The sequence below is a fragment of the Tursiops truncatus genome, chromosome 12, assembly GCF_011762595.2.
Source record: "Tursiops truncatus isolate mTurTru1 chromosome 12, mTurTru1.mat.Y, whole genome shotgun sequence".
Classification (NCBI taxonomy): domain Eukaryota; kingdom Metazoa; phylum Chordata; class Mammalia; order Artiodactyla; family Delphinidae; genus Tursiops; species Tursiops truncatus.
This window is the reverse complement of record NC_047045.1, coordinates 57,160,800-57,182,208: the sequence shown is the minus strand read 5'-3', so window position 1 is coordinate 57,182,208 and position 21,409 is coordinate 57,160,800. Positions and strand designations below refer to the sequence as shown.

Below are 21,409 nucleotides of genomic sequence, written 5' to 3'. Positions count from 1 at the left end.
TAACAGCAGCAAATACATGAGAGGCCTTCTGGTTACTCTGCCTATTTCTGGGAAGTATTCTAGATACTGTCCCCATTTGTGGGGTACCTTTTACATAGGTTGCCATGCTTCGTATGACGTGAACTCTATAATTAGACATGCCTGTTTGCTTTAGAGAAGTTCATTTGACTCAAAGACAACCCCATCCACAGCCCAGCCAACTACCCACTGTCCATCAGCACCTGCTGATAACGCTCAATCCAACCAGGCTGCCATATATCAGATAGTGATTGGTTTATCTAGTCAGATTTTCTCTCTCTCTCTCCCTCCCTCCCTCCCTCCCTGACTCTCTCTCTCTCTCTCTCTCTTTTTGTATTTCCATGAGAGGGAGTTGATTAGTTGAGAGAAGCGTTAAAAGGAAAAACACAGAGAGAAACAGAGACCAGAAGAGTTTAGTCCTAAGCATGTATTGGGTCTCCAGTGCCACTGTGTGCTTATCTTCTGAGTTGCTGTAGGTCCTGAATGGTGGCAAAGTATAGTTGAGCAGCTACTAAAAGTTTTCTCAATTGATTCTGAAAGTTTTTCAATTATAACCATTAAGAGGGCATGCTCTTTCTGTTACCTACAACTAGAGAAAGAGCGTAATGAACATATTGAAATTTGAAATATAATTTAAAATACTATCCTACAAATAATATTTATATAGCTTGCAGCATCTGCCATAGTTGTTGATATGATGAGTAGGTTGATGCTTTCTTTACTTCTTCAATGGGGATGGGGATGATATCTCCCCTACAGAATTTTAAATGCACTTAAATGACGCCTGTATAGTTAGAGTTAGAATTATCCTTCAAGATTAGGAATTCTTAATCTGGGATCCACAGTGGGCTTCTGAGGTTCTTAACAACATTGAATTTGCACACATTTTTTTTGTGTATACGTGAGCATATCTATTTTTCTGCATAATCCATAGTTTACATTAGCTCTTCAACAAGATAATGAGTGCAAAAGGGTTAAAAACACCACCACTTAATTTTACAGGTAAAATATCACTCTGAGTAATTTGCCACAATCTAGCAATCTGTAACTGCTAGAGACTAGGTTTCTTACGTTCTTTCATTAAAACTTTAAAAATACAGTAATAAAAGAAGAAATGCTTTTACCATGTAAAGACAAACACCATTCAGACTTTTTATTTCTTACCAGAAATATATATTTGGGTTCAGAATCACAGTATGTATTTTGAAAATACATATTGATATATTGCTTTCTAATAGACTTGCACTAAATTCCACTCACATCAGCAGTCTAGAACAGTGAAGATTTTATTCACCAGAACAAGTTATTCTTTTTCAAAAAAGAAAACTATTTTGGCTGACTTGGTAGGAGCTCAGTATCGTCTCATTGTTTTAGTGTGCGTTTCTTTATTATTAGTGAAGTAAAAGATTTTATTTTTTTACTTCCATTGGAAATTTGTCTCATGTCCATCTTGTCCATTTACCTCAGGAATCCAGTTTTCTTAGCTGTCCATCCAATTCCCATTAAGAAATTCTGCCGCAGGAGGAAACTACAGGAGAAACCTAGGTTTCTGTTTATCACCTGAGCTCGTTCCTATGTCCTCAGTAGATCTTTGCATTGGGAACATCTGAGAGATTTGTTAAAATGCAAGCACCTGGGTCCTATCCACTATCTACAGAATCCGAATATATAAGGTATGGGGTATGAGGAATTTGTACTTTTCACATGCAAACACTTTGTATTTCTTAAGAACAATAAAATTTGAGGACCACTTAAAGGACAGGTAGGCTGATATTAAATATGAAGAGTGTGGACCATTATGATTCTTACAGTCTATATCTTTATGAAACCTAGGTTATCTCTCTTCTGTGAGGTAGTTTTGCCCTTATAATCATAACCATAAAGTTTAATTTCTGCCTCAGAGTTAATAAACTTGGTATAAAATTGCAACTCTACCAGTGACCAGCTTTGTGAATATCCTTAATTTCTCTGAACCCCTCTTTATCTATAAGATTATAATCCTACCTCATGTGTTTATTTTGAAGGGTGAGCTAATCTATACAGTACAAGTATACTTTAAATGGTCATATAAATGTTGGATATACTTGCTTGTTCTAATTGTTTATGATAATTTTATCTGCCTCACTTCCTTTGTAATGCCAGAATGTCTGAAACAGCTTTGGGCACAATATCAGCACTTGATAATCATCTGCTGATTGATTACTATCTCGTTGTACTCAAAGATTGCTGTTATACGAGGCGGTGTTCTTTGCGGTCTGGGCTCTGACTAATAATAATGGATACTCCTTAAACAACTCGTGTGCAGACTGAAAGTCAGCCGTGCTTCTATTAACCCTAAGACCATAATGAGTCATTCAATTCATTTCCTTGAGTACCTACTATGTGCCAGGAACCATGGCAAACACTAAAAATACATTAGTGAGCATAATGGACACATCCCTTCCCTCCCAATCCCTCCTAGATGAAATGGGATATCGTAGAGCAATTAGGTATCGTATCTTTTAGCAATTCCTTGAAGAAATTCCATAAAACAGCATGTGGAAGACATCCCATCAGAGTGTTATCAAATGGACAATAAGAGAAATTTAAGAGACAAATGAAGAGAAGAGTGAAAGGTGGCTATCAGTCGGAAGGATGGAATGAGTAGGTTTTCTTTTTTGAATTATTCCCAGTCAAACCAGTATAGGATCTGGCAAGACAGTTGAGTGAGTTATGCAGTTAGAGCGCTCAGGCTCCACTGATGTCCTCAGGGAGCCACCTGCACATACTCATACTCTGCCTGGTCCCAGTCTAGTCCTTACAAAGACACTGGTCCTGGTCTGGCAGGATTCTGAAACCTCAAATGAATACAACTTTCCTCTGCTAAATCTCCAGTTACAGTCAATTGCTACCCATATTCACACTAATGAGGGCTATGTTAGGGACAAAAGAGTGTTAGAGAGCACCCAACAGAGAATAATAAGCCAGGGAAAGCTTTTTGGAGGAACTGAGGTCTCAGCTGAGACCTGACAAGATGAGTGGGAGTTAGCTTTCCAAAGAGAGGAGGAGTTAATTTTAGACAAGGGGATATCATTGGACTTCCCTAGGAACAGAAAGTATCGATACTTAAGTATGGCTAGAGTGCCAAAGAGGAGGTGAACACAAAGGAAACAGCAGTACCTAAGAGTGACCTTCACAAAGGTACAAGACAATATTGAGAAATGAGTGTGTGTGTGTGTGTGTGTGTGTGTGTGTGTGTGAAACCGAAGAATTAGGTTTGCTGTAGCAGGAATGCAACCAAAAGGAAGATACAACGTTTAGCTAAATGCCTCCTGATTGATTGCCTTGGAGAATCCAACAGAACGACATGCCCTCCAGTCCCTGGGACTTTGCTGAGTCTGTGGAACTGCCCAGTGACTCTCTTCCCCACGTCTCAATGGTGAGTACATACTCATAAACCCCCTGAAACCGTGGTGTCCTTGACCCCAGAGGGGCACACAAGGCAAAGCGCCAGCATTTTTTTTCTTACCATAAATTATGGATAAGACTTCCTATTGGGCAGTGTTGTGAGGATTAAAGGAAACGAGGTTTGCAAAGCCGCTAGCTCGGCTCTTGGCACATATAGATATTAAACAAGGGTGACCCCCTACACCATCCCCTAGGGAATAGGGATGTTCCTCAGTTTTTTTATTAATAAAATAGTATTTTTAAAGTCTGTATAGATGTTCACTGGTTAAATAAATTTATTGAGAACTTTTTACAAAATTATTATGAACAAATAAGTGTATTAATGCAAATGTAAAAATAGAATGAATTCCATTTATCCATCACCTAGCTTCACAATTATCAACCAAATTCAATCTCGTTACATCTACACCCCCACCTATTCTCCCATCTTTTACTTTGAGGCTAACTCGGAAATCATATTATTTCATCTGCAAGTATTTCTGTATATACCTCTAAAAATAAGGACCCCCCAAAAAAATCACAATACCATGATAACACCTTAAAATATTAACCAGAATTCTTTAACATCAAATAGCCAGTCAACTTCAAATAGCCAAAAGTCACATAAATATATTTTTAATAGTTTGATTCAGGATCCAAATATATATTTTAAAAGAATAGGGCTTCCCTGGTGGTGCAGTGGTTGAGAGTCCGCCTGCCGATGCAGGGGACACGGGTTCGTGCCCCGGTCCAGGAAGATTCCACATGCCGCGGAGCGGCTGGGCCCGTGAGCCATGGCTGCTGAGCCTGCGCGTTCGGAGCCTGTGCTCCGCAATGGGAGAGGCCACAACAGTGAGAGGCCCGTGTACCGCAAAAGAAAAAAAGAATAAATAAAAATTTTGGCACTAGCTATATATTGAGACTGCCACAAATTCTGGTTCTTATATATTGGATTTTCCTAAAGTGCGCTAATAATATTTGTACCAGAATGAAGTTATGTGTTCAGTCATTTGGGCAGCACTATTAAGTGCCTTTCCTTTGGTAATTCAATACCATTTTTTTCCTAACCCATCTCTGGCACTAAATAATGGTATGACTTTGGGCCATTCACTGAACCTATCCAAGTCTCAGTTTCCATAATTTTAAAAAGAAAGTGTTGAACTAGAATTGATTATTCAACATGCTTTTATTTCAAGCCTACCATGTGGAAGGCAGGACAGCCCAGGGTGAAGAGAGTTCTGATATCCAGCAAATCTGCACTGGAGCCCTGACACAGGCTACGTGAGCTGGGATAAATTTAACCTCTCTTTGCCTCAGTTTCTAAATCTGTGAAATACAGATGATAGTTACCCAAATCCATAATGGTGGGGTAGGGGGAGGGGTGGATAAAATGAGAAAATATGGGTACAGTGCTTGGCACATAATAATCCCACAATAGTAAGTGTAGTTAGACTCTCAAGTGTTTGGGGCAGGGTTGAGGGGATAAGGCTGGAAGGAAAGGCAATGGTTAGAGCCACATTGTCTAATACAGTACCGACTGGCTACACATCGCTATGGAGCACTTGAAAAGTGACTAGTTCAAGTTGAGATGTGTTGTAAGTAAAATCCACTCCGGGATTCTAAGATGTACTGTGAACAAACAAATAATAATAACTTTTAATATTTAAAATATGTTGAAATTATATGTTGGATATATTGGGTTAAATAAAATGTTATTAAGATTAGTTCCATCCTTTTTTTTTTTACTTTTATGAAAGTGGCTAATAGAAAAATTTAAATGACATACATGTGGCTTGCATTATAAATATCTATTTATTTATGGAATATGTATGATTTATTTATAGAAATCTGTTGGACAGAATGGGGCTAGATCGACTGCCCCTCTCCCTTAACCTCCACACCTTGTTGATTCTGTTTCCTCACTAGCTCGCACATTTGTCTTCTTCTCCATCTCCACCACTGGCTTAGAGTATTACAAACCCATTTACTTTATTTTATGTTTTGCATTTTTAATCGAGATATAATTGGCATACAACACTGTGTTGGTTTAAGGGGCACAACAAGTTGATTTGATATATTTATATACTGCAATATGATTACCACCGGAGCATTAGCTAACACCTCTATCATGTCACACAGTTATTTCTTTCAGTGCTTAATGGCCCCTCTCCAGTCTATACTGCTCCTTCTTAAATCTTTCACAGTCTCTCCTTGGCCTTCAGAGACATTGGAAGTTCCTCATCACAGCATAAAATTCCCTTCATGATCTGACCCCAACTCTTTAAACTCTCTCCCTACCCTCCCCACCACCACCTCTTTGCAGGTACTTCTCCTGCCTCAAGCAAAACCCCTCACCGTCATCCCAGCATAATTGTGAAGAGTTAGAGAGCAGGCTTTGAATCCCAGCTCTGCAATTTACTGACAAACTTTGAAAAAGTAACTAGACCTCTCTGAGCCTCATGATTCTTCTCTCTAAAAAAAAAATAATAATAGACTTGAACTAAATGAATAGACTTGCCTTTCAGAATTTTTATGAGGATTTCATGAGAATGCATAGATGGTGCCAGGTACATAGCAAGCCCTCAATGAACGTTACTGCTGAACATTTTCTCCTGGAGAAGTATTCCTTGCCACCCTGCCTCCACACATACTAGTGTCTCCCTGGGGTTTCCACAGTACTCTGTACACTCCTCACCCCCAACTTTTCTCTCAGTGTTTTAGCTGTTCACCATTCTTGCCTCTAGATCAGTGGTCCTCAAAGCTTCATCTTAGAAGCAGCAGTGCTAGCATCCCCTGGGAAGTTGTTAGAAATGCAAATTCCTGGAGCCCACCCCAGAACTACTGACTCAGAAACTCTGGGGCTAGGGCCCAGAAATCTGTTTTAACAGGCCCTCAAGGTGAGTCTGATATTTATACATTTGAAAAACACTGCTACACTGGGTATGTATGCCTAAGACCACATCCAATTCATCTTACATTGCCACCCAGTCCAGTGACTATTTGTCAAATGAAAAAATGGATGAATGAATCCTGATGACAGGGTGAAGCCATCGAAGGATAGCCAGCAGGGGAATGTCATGGTCTGATTGCCTTTTAGAAAGTTACTTTTGTAGGCTCTGCAGAATACAGATTATAGGCAGAAGTAACCAGAGGCAATTGAATTTGCTTATAGGAAAATTATGATTTGAAAATCTAGATTTATTACTCAGGCAGAAAAAATAATTATTTACAAAAAGAGTGCCTTGTTTTTCAAAATATTCCTTTCAAAATAATTTTAAAATGCATTATTATATCATTCTATTTATATGTAGTCTTTTATAAATTTGTTGGGAAAAGTAGGTATATCTATATGTTGAATTTGTCAATAAATACATTCTCCCACTAATTATGATTTCATTAAAAAAAATAGTTCCAAATATCTTACACAGATTTAGTATTTGTGGGTTTTCAAAGTATGTAGCACAATCCTCTGCTTGGATTATGAAAGCAAAATTCTATAGCAAGTGAGTATATTTAAAAATTAAAATGTTATTTAAATTTCAGTATTAACATAGAAATAAGAATAGTTTCATGTTTGTTTGACCATATATTAGTATAGAGATTATGTATTATTTATCTTATTTTGCATGGAAATGCAGTAAGCAATCATCTAGAAATATTTCAACTAGAGGCTATTAAATGCCCAAATTAAAAGAAAAACACATTGATGTTAATGTACAGAATAAAGAGTAAGCAAACCAAAGACGTGTGACCCTCCAGCAAATTATAAGGCTGCAAAAGCCCCAAGGTTGCTCCCTGTCATAATACCATATTCCTTCAGCAGATTCTCACCTCAATAATTGGGCAGGAATTCATCCAACTTAAATATGGGCACAGTATCTGGACTTTCAACTCAGGTAAAGCTTTCATATTTTCTCTTGACCTCTAAATCATCTTCTCTACAAGTGAGGGCTTTTTGTTATTTCCATTTTGATTCCTCTGCCTGGAGGACACTGTTAGTTGCCCACCCCACAGCAGCCCCCTCTCTTCTTTCTTCTTTGCTAAAAGAACTAATTTTTATTGTATTAAGGCAGTAGGTGCCTCTCTCTGAGAGCAAAGTTCCCATGTTCGAAGCCTATCATGGTAAACTGCTTTTCCCTTTGCCTGTGGTAGTTCAGGAAGTGAGCACGTGACGAAGTGGAGGTCACTGAGACATCATGGAACATCTGATGGGGGCTTCTAGGAAAGATTTTTTATCCTCTCATGAAAGACAGAGAGCTGTGGGAAGAAGGTCTCCTTTACACTCATTCTTTTACTTCTTCCCTTAAAAAGCGTTGTGTCAGCTATCATGAAACCACAAGGCTATACAGGTCTTAAAAAATAAATGGGGTGTTGTTTAAGGGTACACATTTACAGCTAATAGTAAATAAGTCCTAGAGATCTAATGCGCAGGATAGTGAATATAGAATCATATTGTATTATAATTGTCATACTTGAAAAGAGACCAGATATTAATTATTCCAGCTACACACACAGAACTGATAATTATCTAACATGATAGAGGTGCTAATTATCACTACAATGGCAATCACATTACAGTATGTAAATGTATCAAATCAACACGTATACACCTTAAATGTACACACGGTTAAATGTCAAATATATTTCAAGAAAAATAATAGTAAAATAAATTTTAAAAGGAAAGAATGAGGATAAGAGGAGACTAAGGATCATGAGGGAGGAAGGAATAGGGACAAGGAGTGGGAAATACTGAAGAGCAAAGGGAGGATGAGAATGATGGGCAGAGAGAGAAGGGACTTGCTGAGCAAAGGGTAGGAGGGGCTAAGAATGACGCGGGGATGGGGAGAGTGGGAGTGGGGTTCTGAAGGTCTCAGAACCCTGGAGTCTGGGTTTCTTATGGCCCTCTTAGTCCTAAGAGACAACCCATTTTTATAGTTGGAAGAAGTGAGTTCTTGGTAAAGCTGTAAATTTAGTCCATTCAGCCAGTTGGTTGCGGTGTACTCTGTGCTAACTTTCTTCTCTTCTGGCCTGTAGTGGAGGGCTCCATCTGTACCCCGGCCAATTAGAAGACTTGGTAAAGTTGGTGAATTGGTTATTCAGAGAAAATGAATAATTGTAAAGTGTTGACTAAACAAGATGACTTTTTAAAAGATTCAAAAGGAAAAAGAATAAACTGAAAAATTCCGATGTGAAATGCTAACATATTTATTATATTCACAAGACTGTATTTTAAAAGATTAATAGTGAGGTCCAGCACATTTTCAATTGCTCATTGGCTTTTAAAATGTTTATTCGCATGAACTGCCTGTTTATATACTTTGTCACTTTTTTCATTGGTTTTTCTGTCTCTTTTATGTTCGTATGTGTTTATATATTGTATTGAATAGATATCAGTCCTTTGCCTGTGATATATGTTGCAGATATTTTCTCCTGTTCTGTTTCTTGGCATTTAAGCCTTAAATTCATTTGAGGTTTATTTTGGTGTCTCGTGCAAGACTGGAATCTAATGAGATTTTCTATCTAGAAGTTAAACAATTTTCACAACACTATTTGTTGAATAATTCCTCTGTTCCCCATTCATCTGCGAGGTCTCCTTCTTAAGTCTCATATGTGGTAAGATCCATTTCAGGACCATCTATTGTGTTCTAGCCAATTACTCTGTAAATTCTTGCACAGGAGTTTAACTGTTGCTGTGTAATTTTATGTTTATACTTTTCAAAATTTCTTAGCCGTTCTCATATTTTTACTATCATGGCAGCTGAGATTTGGAATCATTTGGTCAAGTAAAAATATAAGTATTGGCACTTAGGAACTTGGTTGTGGTAGATGGAGAGCAGGTGGTGTGGGTTTATGTACTGCATTAATCCTTGCTACAAATATGTACTATGCCAGCCTCTCCCATCAGCAATACTTTCATTGTGTGCTTTGAAGTTCTTCCCACCCCGTGGGTCTCCAAGCAAAGCAAGCCTAGCCAACGCTATCTAGCAGTCATTCATCGTCTTTTGTTTGTCAGACTCATTACCAACAACCATGTGAAAAAGCCCAGGCTATTGGAGCTCACCCCTGTGTTCTCTTCAGGTTGTTTCACAGAACCTTCTCATATGTGTCATCCTCTTCTACACTGTGTACTACGTGGCTCTGGGCAGGTACTGGGTGATGCTCAAGTAAGTAGCACATCGCCTTCAAGCAATTCAAAAGTTCAGATACAATATGAAAGGAGTTCATACTGAATACTCAACATGTCTTTATAGAATAAATGATGCAAAATTTTTTAATGGTATATTTTCTTAATTTTTTTTAAAGTAAAATAAGCAAATGTGTCACCTTTGAAAATGGTAAAAGTAACAATCATGAAATGGAGTGAGTAGAACCAGGCAGGATTGTTCCTCTTACCTCTGGAGGATGATCATAGAAAGAAAGTGAAGCTATTACTCCCTGGGCTGATGTTGAATCAGAGGACGTTTGAACCAGAAGGGAATTTAGAGATAATCTACATCCAATTTAAATATGTTCTGATATATATTGGAAATAGCTTTGGACTGCGAGTCAAGAGATCTGCATTCCGGCCCACGTTCTCACTAATTTCCTGGATTATCGTGACTAAGCCAGAGAGCTTCTCTTACTTCAGTTATCTTCATTTGTCAAATGGAGGTAATAATCCAAAAGAGGGTTATCATGAGGACAAAGTAATACATGTATTTCTAAAGATACTTTTATGTAAGTGTGAGGCATGTTTACAGGTAATTTTTCTTGTCTTGCTATGGTTGAATTTTATTTTACAAATTTAGCTTGCCAATATGTTGATTTCCTTGAAATACATTATGTGTAGCTTCAAAGAGTTGCCTAGAAGTCGATTGTTTATACAATTGAATTTTATTGTGTAAGCAGGGAATTGGGGCCTTTCAATTTCAATGTGCAAATTAGGGCCCGGAAATGATGATACTGACTTTCGCAATGGGAATAATGTTATGAAGCTTGCTTGCAGGCAAACCCACTGAGGAGGAGTCTGGTTTTCACCCACAGTTTCAGCTATTGCCTGGGACTGGAGATGGCGAAGACAGTACCCGGAGCAGGGAGGAGCTGAGAATATTCAGGGTTCTCTGAACATGGGATTTCAAGGGTTTGTAGTTAATGGGAATCAGAGGTGAGAAATTTGAAGTAATCGGGCCTTAAAGCTCCAGGAGGCAGCTGACTGACCAGCTGCACGCAACTACAAACTCAGGCAAGGTATGAGATATGTAGTTTACAGATTCAGATTTAATTTTCATTTTCCTCTATTCTTAAATCGTTTTATTTATTTTTTTATTGAAGTATATAAAGTTGATTCACAATGTTGCGTTAGCTTCTTGTGTACCGCAAAGTGATTCAGATGTATCTATTTTTTTCAAATACTTTTCCAATATAGGTTATTACAAGATATTGAATATAGTTCCCTGTGCTATACAGTAGTAGGTCCTTGTTGTTTATTTTATATATAGTGTGTGTATCTGCTAATCCCAAGCTCCTAACTTATCCCTCCCCCACACTTTCCCCTTTGGTAACTATAAATTTGTTTTCTATGTCTGTGTAGACTCAGATTTTAGAACAGGAAGGGATCTCAGAGATCAATTGCTTCAAGTTATAGATAAGAAACTGAAGCCCAGAGAGGTTAAGCAAACTGCCCAAGTTCATAGTTAACAGCACTGTCAGGATTAGAACCCGGGTCCTGTTGCTTCCCAGTCTATGCCCTCATCACAGTATTAGTTTTTTACCTCCCACATTTGATAGAAGGTCCCTCCAAGATTACAGCTGAGACCTCAAATACAATGAAGTCCACTTGGAGAACAAAGTAGACTTAATTGGACAAAGAAGACAATGTGGATAAAGAGGTCATTTGGCTGCCATTCAGGTCGGCCAGTTTTCAAATGTGCCACAAAGTGATTAACGCTGATGACTTACCCTTGTGTGGGAAGACTCTACGTGCAAAACCTTGACGTGCAAAGTTATGGACTGCCTCCTCCAGAGTAAACTATGTTCATTTGTAACATCTTCAGGGTGTATGTGTTGGATGTCCTGGCACCGTCTGACTTCAAAACAAATCCCTCATGGCTCAACACAAATTATAAAGGTAATTGGTTTTAGTTTTCCATCTTTGTTAGTTAGTGAACTAAATGCCTCCAAAAATCAAAATAGTTTTTGTTTTATAAAAATTTTAAAAATATCAGGCCTTCTTCTCAGCCATCTGTGTCCTATATCTGACTCCAAACATGTGGAAATGTGCCATCAAGATGTTTTAAGTGACTATTCCTAAAAGATGGGACAGGATGAAACAAGTGGATAGTTTTACTATATGAATTTTTATTTGGTGATATTATGGGTAAATTTTTGGTGCATTAAGTATTTTTCAAAGGAAAGGAGGAAGAATGGCTTAATATACTGATGTAGAAAGATATTTGTGAGATATGAAATGGGAAATGAAGACTACAAGACAGTTTGTATAGTGTAATTATTCATTTTTGTAGAGTAGAGTAAAACACATCATGTCAGTGGTAAGAAATCTGGAGAATTATGCAACAAACTGTTATCTCCCAGCTGGAATGACAGAGGACTTTCATTTTCTGCTTTGTATATTTCTGCTTCGTTTGATTTTTTTTCCTTCCCCAAAATAGTATAAAACTTGTTGCAAAGGAAAAATAAGAAAGAATATACTAGGAAAAAATTAACCTCTTTTAAATTTACCATTTTTGTTGAAGAAATAATTATTCTTAACATTACGTTAAATTTCTTCCCACCTTTTTAAAAATGAATTGTGGATTCTTCAAACCGTGCAATTCTTTAGAAAAGCACTGGGCATCATTTTTTGGAACAAATATACAAATATACAAAAATTGGGCTTCCCTGCTGGCGCAGTGGTTGGGAGTCCGCCTGCCGATGCAGGGAACACGGGTTCGTGCCCCAGTCCGGGAAGATCCCACATGCGGCAGAGCGGCTGGGCCCGTGAGCCATGGCCGCTGAGCCTGCGCGTCCGGAGCCTGAGCTCCGCAACGGGAGAGGCCACAACAGTGAGAGGCCCGCGTACCGCAAAAACAAACAAACAAACAAATATACAAAAATTGCCTGAAGCCAAATATGACTTGTACCGCAAAAACAAACAAACAAACAAATATACAAAAATTGCCTGAAGCCAAATGTGACAGCTAAAACTACTGAATTTAAATAAAAAGCTTCAGAACAGCCTCCTCAAATGGGTAACCTTGTTTTGTGCCAGTATTGATTCAATTTGGGATAGAGGAAGAGTATGTTAGGACAAGAAACTTTCATTCTAATGAGATACAAGAGTTCTAACATACTATCTTAAATTTCTCTTCATGCATTTCCCTATTGAAGACTGAATTAACTTTTTTCTTTCAAGCCTATTCACAAATGATAAAGAAATAGTCACAGGAAAGAGTTAAGTATGGGTTGTGTGTGTGTTTGGGGTAGGGGGACAGATTTAAAATCCAACTGTTATTTAACTCTTGCCTTTGAGTCAGTCAATGAAAGATAGGACAATGACACAGGCTTATTGGAGAAAGCTGTGTTTTGACATAGCGGAGATTAGTGAAGATCCTCAGGATGCCTGGCGCAGTTTATGTCGTTCTTTCCTCTCTCAAAACAACTAACATTTGTACAAAGATATCAATAAACCCTTAGCCTATTAGATCTTTAGTTTTGGGCTTGAAGAGATAAGTGCCATAACTCTTCAAAGTTATTACTTTGAGAATCCAGACTTGTTTAATCTTGGAGATAAAATGTAAGAGTAATCTCAAAGCCTTGGGCATGTATTGAGGGTCAGGGCTCTTGTCTGTTTCAACAATTTTGTTACCCAGGAGATCAGGCTTAGCAAGGACACTGGAAAGTATGAGTCCAGTTAAGACATTTGACTACTAATATCTTTCCCGTGCATTACAGAGAATAGATTAAAAACTGCTTTCATCTTAAAATAAAATCCTCTCAACAATTTTTTGAGGTAGATGAGATAGTACTCCATTTCCCAATTTATAGAGGAAGAATCAGACTAACCCAAAGGTTAAAATCCTGCTCAAGGTCATATCACTCTTAAGCTGTAAGGTGAGACTAGAACACTGGTATCCTGACTTCAAATTTTGGACTACGTCCTTTAAATCATGCTGTCTCTCATATCATAGACAAAGCATAATGCTTCTCTATCAATATATGCAAATACAGATTGTTCAAGACTTGTTCGCTATCTCTAAGCAGCTGCAAGTTAACCAATAAAATCTGTAAATACTGGTAAAAGAGGCATCTCTATTTCCCTATAATAACATGGAAGCTCTGTGAACCACTGGTGGAAGCAGGAGTGGAAATGTGAGGGGAAGAGCTGGTGTCGATATGATACTGCCGTATAATTCCTTCCACAGCCTTGATTTTAGAGGGTGGACATACTGAAATTGTATTGCCTTACGGTAGAAAAGGAGCTAGTATGAGTTCTCCATTCAACTTTTGAAACCTGTTGAGTTGAATTAAATAGAATTGAAGAGGAATAAGTGTGAGGTCTCTTAAAAGGCTGGCACCTGAGACTTGCTTACTTGCTTCATGTCTTACTCACCCACTAGGCAATTGCTGGCATGCCATTAATAAATTACTTATGCACAATAAAACATAATGTGACTGTTTTACTTTTTGCTTTGAAAAATATGGAGTTTGCCTGCCTAGACTGATCAATTCCTAAATTATATGAACATACCAATCATTTGCTGTGTTTTAAAAGGAAAGAAAGGTAATTTTTATGGAAAGTGATATCATTGTAAAGGGACCTTGGTGGGATATCGCATATATTTGTCATTTTAAAGTTTGATGGATCTCATCTTTGGAACCACCATAGTCTTAGAGATCCATATCAAAGTACATGACTCTTCACGTGTTCAAGGCTCTTAGAGATCTGTGGCACTGACCTGTAAATAACTAACTCTTTATACATGTTCAGGGACAGCACTCTGAAACAACTGGTAGATTTAGAAGGGTACCTCCATTCACATGAGTCATTTATGAGACGTTCTTTCATCCATGGTTATCTGTTATGTTTCCCAGATGACTATCTGAACATACTACTTTATTACAAAGACACAAAGGAACTCATTTCCAAGTTAGGCAATAACTGGTACCAAAGAAACGTTATTGTTCAATAAACTCTTTAACATTTTTTTCTGAAAACCCAGAGCTGAATTTTTCATTAGTTTTTAATATATCTTCAAATGAGATTTGCAATCTAGTTACAGATCGGTGTGCATTGATTACGTTGTAACTTTTACCTTCTAAAATGCTAAGTATAAAGAATATAAAACAGAAATTATGTACTGTTATTTTTCTATAAGTTCAACAATTATTCAGAGATGGAATATTTTAAAAGTTCTTATTCAAATATGAGGAGTGTTAAGAGATGGAACATTAAAAATTTCTTACGAAAATATTTTCGCAGAATAGGTTGTAGTGGTTCTGTTATTAATTGTATTCAGAATTATTAGTTGCTCTAATCCCAAATAATTCTATTCTCCTTTTGTTGCACTTCTTTTAATCTCATCAGAGGTCACCTACTTTGCGGATTGCTTTTTGTTCTGGTGGTAGAAGAATGGGTTTGGGATTATGGTATTTCAGTAACTATTCTTCATGTTGCCATCACTTCAACTGGTAAGCAAAATAAAATAAAGGAAACAAAATGTACTCAATCTGGATGTTGTACCTAAATCGATTCATAAGAGTAGAAGTTTGTTGTATGCATAGTGTCCTCTGATGGCTAAATAATAAAAACGAAAGATGAAAGTTCTTCACCTACTCCCCTCACTCCTTCTCCCCCACCAAGTTCTTCTACCATTTCCTCAGAGAGGTTTTAATTAGCTACATCTTCCAACTCAAAAGTGTACTGAAATGTAGCAGTTTACTATTCTCCTTTCTCATTCAACTCATCATCAGTTGTACAGGGTTTGCCTCTTTTAGAATACTTTCCCTCCAGATCCTTTCTTGAGCAGAAATTGGCCAAAGGCTGGGACGTGGGACCTGAGGAAACGTGTATTTACAGGCTTGCAAACTTCCCAACAACTATTTTAACAAGAATATCAGGTTCTAAGACTAAAGCGTTTTTGTTTCTACTTGTGATCTTTGAAGTCAGAATAAGATGGATTCAAATTGCAGTCCTAACTTTTTATCAGGTGTGTAGTCTAAGGCAAGGCACAGCATCCCTTCCATTAGTTACCTCCTCTACAAACTGAGGCATACCTAGTGAAGTTTCAGTGAGAGTGAGAAAGTGTCTGACACGGTGTCTAGCCTGTAAAAATTACTGACTAACAGGTAGTTTCATCCATTCCTTCATCCATTTATTCAAAATTTACCCTTCTATTGTAACTTTTTCCCTCTTACTGAATTCCATTATTAAAAAAAATACTAGTCAAACTATAGGTGGTAATCAAGCACAAGTCATAATTCAAAGTTATTACTTATTAACTACTTAAATATCACTCATATTTTCAGTGCCTTGATCTATTGATGGGTATAATGAGTCTCCAACTTAAGAACACACGGTTTTCAAATGAATTGCCACGTCTCAACATGAATGCTATTAGAAAATGCTGGTGTATCAATCTCCTAGCATCAATTTCCTCAGATGCAAACACTTTTAGTAGCTTGGAGAACCATTTAACCCCATCTCAAATTCTCTGTTTTACTTTGGGGCTTAAGTATTCCTGGAAGACAGCCATGGGATATTTGCAAAACAGTTTGGGAGCCTACTATGGCTCAGTCTTCAAAGTCAAGATAGGCAGTAGGTTTTCTGGATCCAGAAAAGTTACAAGTTGATTGTCTAACACCTGGCACATAGAAAACGCTTAACAAATATTGCTCAATAGATCTGATATCAGAGTGAAGTCGCTGAGAGCTCCAAAGAGAGCCAGGCACTGAGGATTCAGGGCGGTGTTAGGATTATTCCTGCTGCATATTACTTCAAGTCGACTTTGTGAGCTGATCTGAGAACCTGACAATTCATGACCTCATTCCTAGGAGAGGAGTTTCAAATACCTGACTTAACAAATGACCTTTCTAGACAATGACTTAGGTACAACTTTGGAGCTACTTGATTTCACGAATATGGGTAAGATTTCTCTTTGTTATGGAGATATGATTTGACCAAACTTAAGTATTTCTTTGTGAGTAAAACAATAATATATATTTTGAAAATGAACAAGACCTTTTTTTTTTTCTGTTGCAGTTATGTTGGAATCCCCTTTGACATCACATTGATGGGCTGCTTTAGGTGTATATATATTATATATATATATATGAGATCCATGTGTTATATATATATATATATGATACTTATATAATATAAATATATATTTATATATAATATATTATATATTTATTATATATATAAAATATAAATATATATTTATATATAATATATTATATATATATTATATATTTATTATATATATATAATATAAATATATATTTATATATAAACTGGGGGCATAAAAATATTTTTATGTGGGTCAGATAATTGGGCCAGAAGACTACTCAAGGGTTTTATCATTCTAAAATTGTAGGGAATAAAACACTGGATATATATTTGCGACATATTCTTTTGGTTCTCTTTCTACATGAATAGTATTACTGTCTTTATAGTAGTACAAGAAGAAGGGAAACTATTTTATCTCATTAATTCTTTTCTGTCCACCAGTTGAACAACTGAATTCATCAATCACATATGTAGTAAGAAAATTAAACAAGTGAAAGTAGGCTTTTCTAAAGCTTTTTCTTTAGATTAAGGCAGACACTGACCACAAAATATTTTTAGATTTCCTCTTTTCAGTAAACTTGGCAGTAGGTTTTATCTAATTATTGTCATGCTTAGTAATGGAAATGCAGCACTTTACCACATTCTTTTCCTAAAGTTGAGTTATCAGTTTTTAGTACCAGTATTATTTATATTACTTACTAGCAGCCTTCACTCGAGTTTAATTCTCCACTTACCTTGCATATCCATAATTCTCCAATATTGTTTAGTGTGTACAGAAAACACTTGTGAACGTAGATGTTTTATTTTGCATAAGGCTTCCCAAGATGTTGATTTTGAATAAATCAGAAAAATGATACTAAAGAGATGCTTTATGAACCCAAGTGGAAATCATCTTTTCTCTATGAAAACAAGAACTTCTCTCTTTTGGGTTTTATTTACAATACCACAAAATTTATTGAGGCCTAGCCAACTAAGTCACATATCAAATGCAACCCTGATGACAAGGCGAGTCAACTTTGGCATAATGAAATAGCTAATAGAATTTGCTAAAATAGTTGGGTAACAATTTCAGTTTCAATAATCAAGTTTGGATTCCTCAGGCGACAGTTGCCAAATGATATCTGAGGTAGCCGCCTTTGATGTTTTTTTGAGTTAACAATTTAAAAATAAGAGAATAGTGGCTAAACATCTTGGAAATTCTATCTTGTGGTCTCACATTGGATGTGCGTCTTTGTATGAGGAAGTGGTCCTGTCAGGCCTGATTCACTAAGGGCTCTTACTTCAGGGACTTTTATCTTTCATGGGAGTTATACAGTTACTACCATGCAAGGAGCAACAGATTTATGGAAGCCCTGTAAGGCCTGACTAATATTTTAAAACAAACAAGAATCACTGGGCCAATGAAATCAGAGCTAAAGGCATTTTTATAAAACCAAATAGCTCAGGTAGGTGGAATTCTTGTTTTCAAAATCTTTTCGATACTCAAAAATATTTTCCACATAAGTAAGCATGTTTTCCTTTTATAATTAGAGGGGGAAAATACCTTATAAAGAGTATTTTAAAATAACAACACAAACAAATGGCAGGTCTCAGGAGCTAAAAGAATTGAAAATTGTAAATTCCTTGGCCTGTGCTTTGACTCCCTGCCTTTGAATTTCTGAGTTTTAAGAGCTCCTTACTATTAATTTGAGAGAACCATGCACCTATTCCCGAAGGAAGTTTTGAATTTCAATAATTTACCAGCACAGAATATATACCTACTCTACTTTAGCTGAATCTATAAACTCCTCTATTTCAAATGCTATGTCAGTTTCAGGAACATTATTTTAGTCATGACGATTGTTCTTATTCATAATCTCACCAATGAATTATTCATTATTAGTAGTTAACCAAAACTTCCCTTTCATTACTTGCAGGATTTGGCTTAATTTCAATGATAATGTGGAGACCAGATTTTAGCATACTGTTTGTTCAAAGATAATCTTATCTATCCAGATCTGGATGATTTTTAACAGAATAGCTGATTCTGTCTATGTTATTACATACATTGTATCCAGGCTCCGGACGCGCAGGCTCAGCGGCCATGGCTCACGGGCCCAGCTGCTCCGCGGCATGTGGGATCCTCCCGGACCGGGGCACGAACCCGTGTCCCCTGCATCGGCAGGCGGACTCCCAACCACTGCGCCACCAGGGAAGCCCCCAGGTAACCTTTTAAAATCTACTTTGTGTTGATCAGTTACTGGTTAGATAATTTAAGCTTCTCGTGCACATGTAAGTATGAAAATAATGGTGCTGTCTCCCTTGCTTCTGCCTCACATTTACTTATTCACAAAGACATTTGTTTTCCATCCATTATTCCCATTCTTCCTGTAAATTTCCTTCAAAATGTTTGGTTATAGAAGTATCAAAATCTGTAACATTTAAATCAGCCAAGGGACCGTAAATCTCAATTACCAGTAACGATTTTTTTCGTCTTTAAAGGAAGGCAGGATAGGGTAGCTAGGAAATGGTCAGCATTATGATATTTCATTCCCCAATTAAAACACCATCGACAAGCGCAAAGAAGAGTGTCTTGTTAGTGATACAAAAAACTGAATCTTGCTCTGTGAAAAATGCAAGTATCGAACAAACCACAAATACACTGATGAAAAAGACTGCCCCATATTAGCTCACACTTGGAAGAAATTTACAGAAACATTAAAACTGCCTAAGTAAATTTGATAATTAAAAAAGATTTGGTTGATTAAGCACTTTTTAATATAATGAGAATTAAGTTACACTAGTAAATTAGAATAAGAATGTCTCCAGGGCTTCCCTGGTGGTGCAGTGGTTGAGAGTCCGCCTGCCGATGCAGGGGACACAGGTTCGTGCCCCGGTCCGGGAGGATCCCACATGCCACGGAGCGGCTGGGCCCATGAGCCATGGCCGCTGAGGCTGCGCGTCCGGAGCCTGTGCTCCGCAACGGGAGAGGCCACAGCAGTGAGAGGCCCGCGTATCGCAAAAAAAATAAAAATAAAAAAGAATGTCTCCAGATTCAGAGGACCTTAATATCTTGTCATTCTGTAGTATAGCTTAATTAGCATGTTTATTTCTAGGATTAGGAATCCATCTGCTCAGGTAATTACTATTATATTAATCTTTCTCTTTTTTTTTTTCTCCTGATCATAAGAATAATCTGTGGTTTTCTTCTTTTACTCATTAAAATGATTCTCATTATCTATTTGACAACACCACTTAACACACAAAAATTAAAAATACAATTAGGATGCGTATTTTAGTTAAAAAGACTATGCATCTGACATATCAACTAAATATTCACTTTAGTTTTTATTGCTTTATACTATATATGAATTTCTCAAAGGTCAAGAGTCATGCTCATTTACTTCTTCAGTGTTCCACATAGAATCATAAGTTGGTAGAATCCTATCTTATATTTTGATGCATATTTTTCAGGCAAGACTGATACTATTTTCATATTTTAAATGCAATATTTTCTTATAACATTTTCATGAATATGCTCTAAAGTTATTATACCACGGTGATAGCTTATAATTAATTCACATATTTTAAAATAATGTTTTACTTAAAATAATTATTTCTTAAATGAATGAAACTATCTTTACTTTTGCTGACAGTGATCCCAAAATATATATGAGGACTAGATTCACATCTGCAGTCTAAAGATTAAACCCCTATCTAAAATTTTATGGGTTTTGTTCAACTGATTTACCTTAGTAGCTGAACTGATCAATTCAAAAGCTGTTTGGTATCACTGTAAAGCTGCAGAGATTATCCTATAGAAGTGAAAACACATATACTATATAATAGAGAATTTTATAACAAACATCTTAAGGTAAAATAAGGGCACTTCCTAAAGTTGTTGCTTCATAAACTTTATATACCTGAATTGCCAGGTAAATAAATCTATAACAGAAGCATCCATAGATGCTTTTTGTAAAAATTATCAGAAAAGAGAGGAAATACAGTTTGGTTCATATGAAGATAACGTATTCTTCTATAGATTTCCACTGCAGAAAAAGGTCTCATAAAAGATGTAACATTTGGGAATATTCCACATTTTTAATAGAGGGCAATACAGTTTATAACTTTTCCAAGTACTATGCCTTAACTTACATTAGCTGTTTCGTTTAGATTTTCCTTTATTCTATTTAAATGTTCCTGATAGTTTAGTAAAACTATCTCTAACCAAATCTTCTTTAAAAACAGAGATAATTACCATCTGACATTCTTCTTGGTGAAGAATATTCACCCTTCCCCATGTGCTCAATACTTCAAACAGGAAGGAAATATTATTCCAATAACTCTCTTAAATGACAACTGCACAAAATATCAGTTTATTAATCTAGCCGGTATTTTCAAAGCTGGTATCATATATGCTTGATTATCACAATATGTTTAAACATGTTGTTAATGGCTGTATGTATCTCTATAATATAAATGCATTACAACTTATTTAACCATTTCCATTTATTGATGCTTAAGTTTTGTATAATTTTTTCTCACATTAAGTAGGTAGACATTAGATAGCTCTTCAGATTCTCAGATAAAATGGATCACTAGAAGTGAAATTATTAGGCCATATGGTATCAATATCTTTTAATTATTGAAAAATATTTCCAAATTGCTGTCTACAATGTTCGACCCAAAGTATTCACCCAACAAAAGTATGAGAGTACC

At 36.6% G+C, this 21,409-nt stretch overlaps 1 protein-coding gene across 1 annotated transcript; it reads left to right on the top strand.

Annotated features, from left to right (window-relative positions):
• The first annotated feature begins 3,364 nt into the window (after positions 1 to 3,364).
• On the top strand, positions 3,365 to 16,755 carry TMEM244 (transmembrane protein 244). Its single transcript, XM_033867375.2, is given in 5 exon segments — positions 3,365 to 3,436; positions 9,523 to 9,608; positions 11,478 to 11,551; positions 15,010 to 15,111; positions 16,682 to 16,755. Coding segments are annotated over 5 exon segments (408 nt in total).
• Positions 16,756 to 21,409: the final 4,654 nt, after the last annotated feature.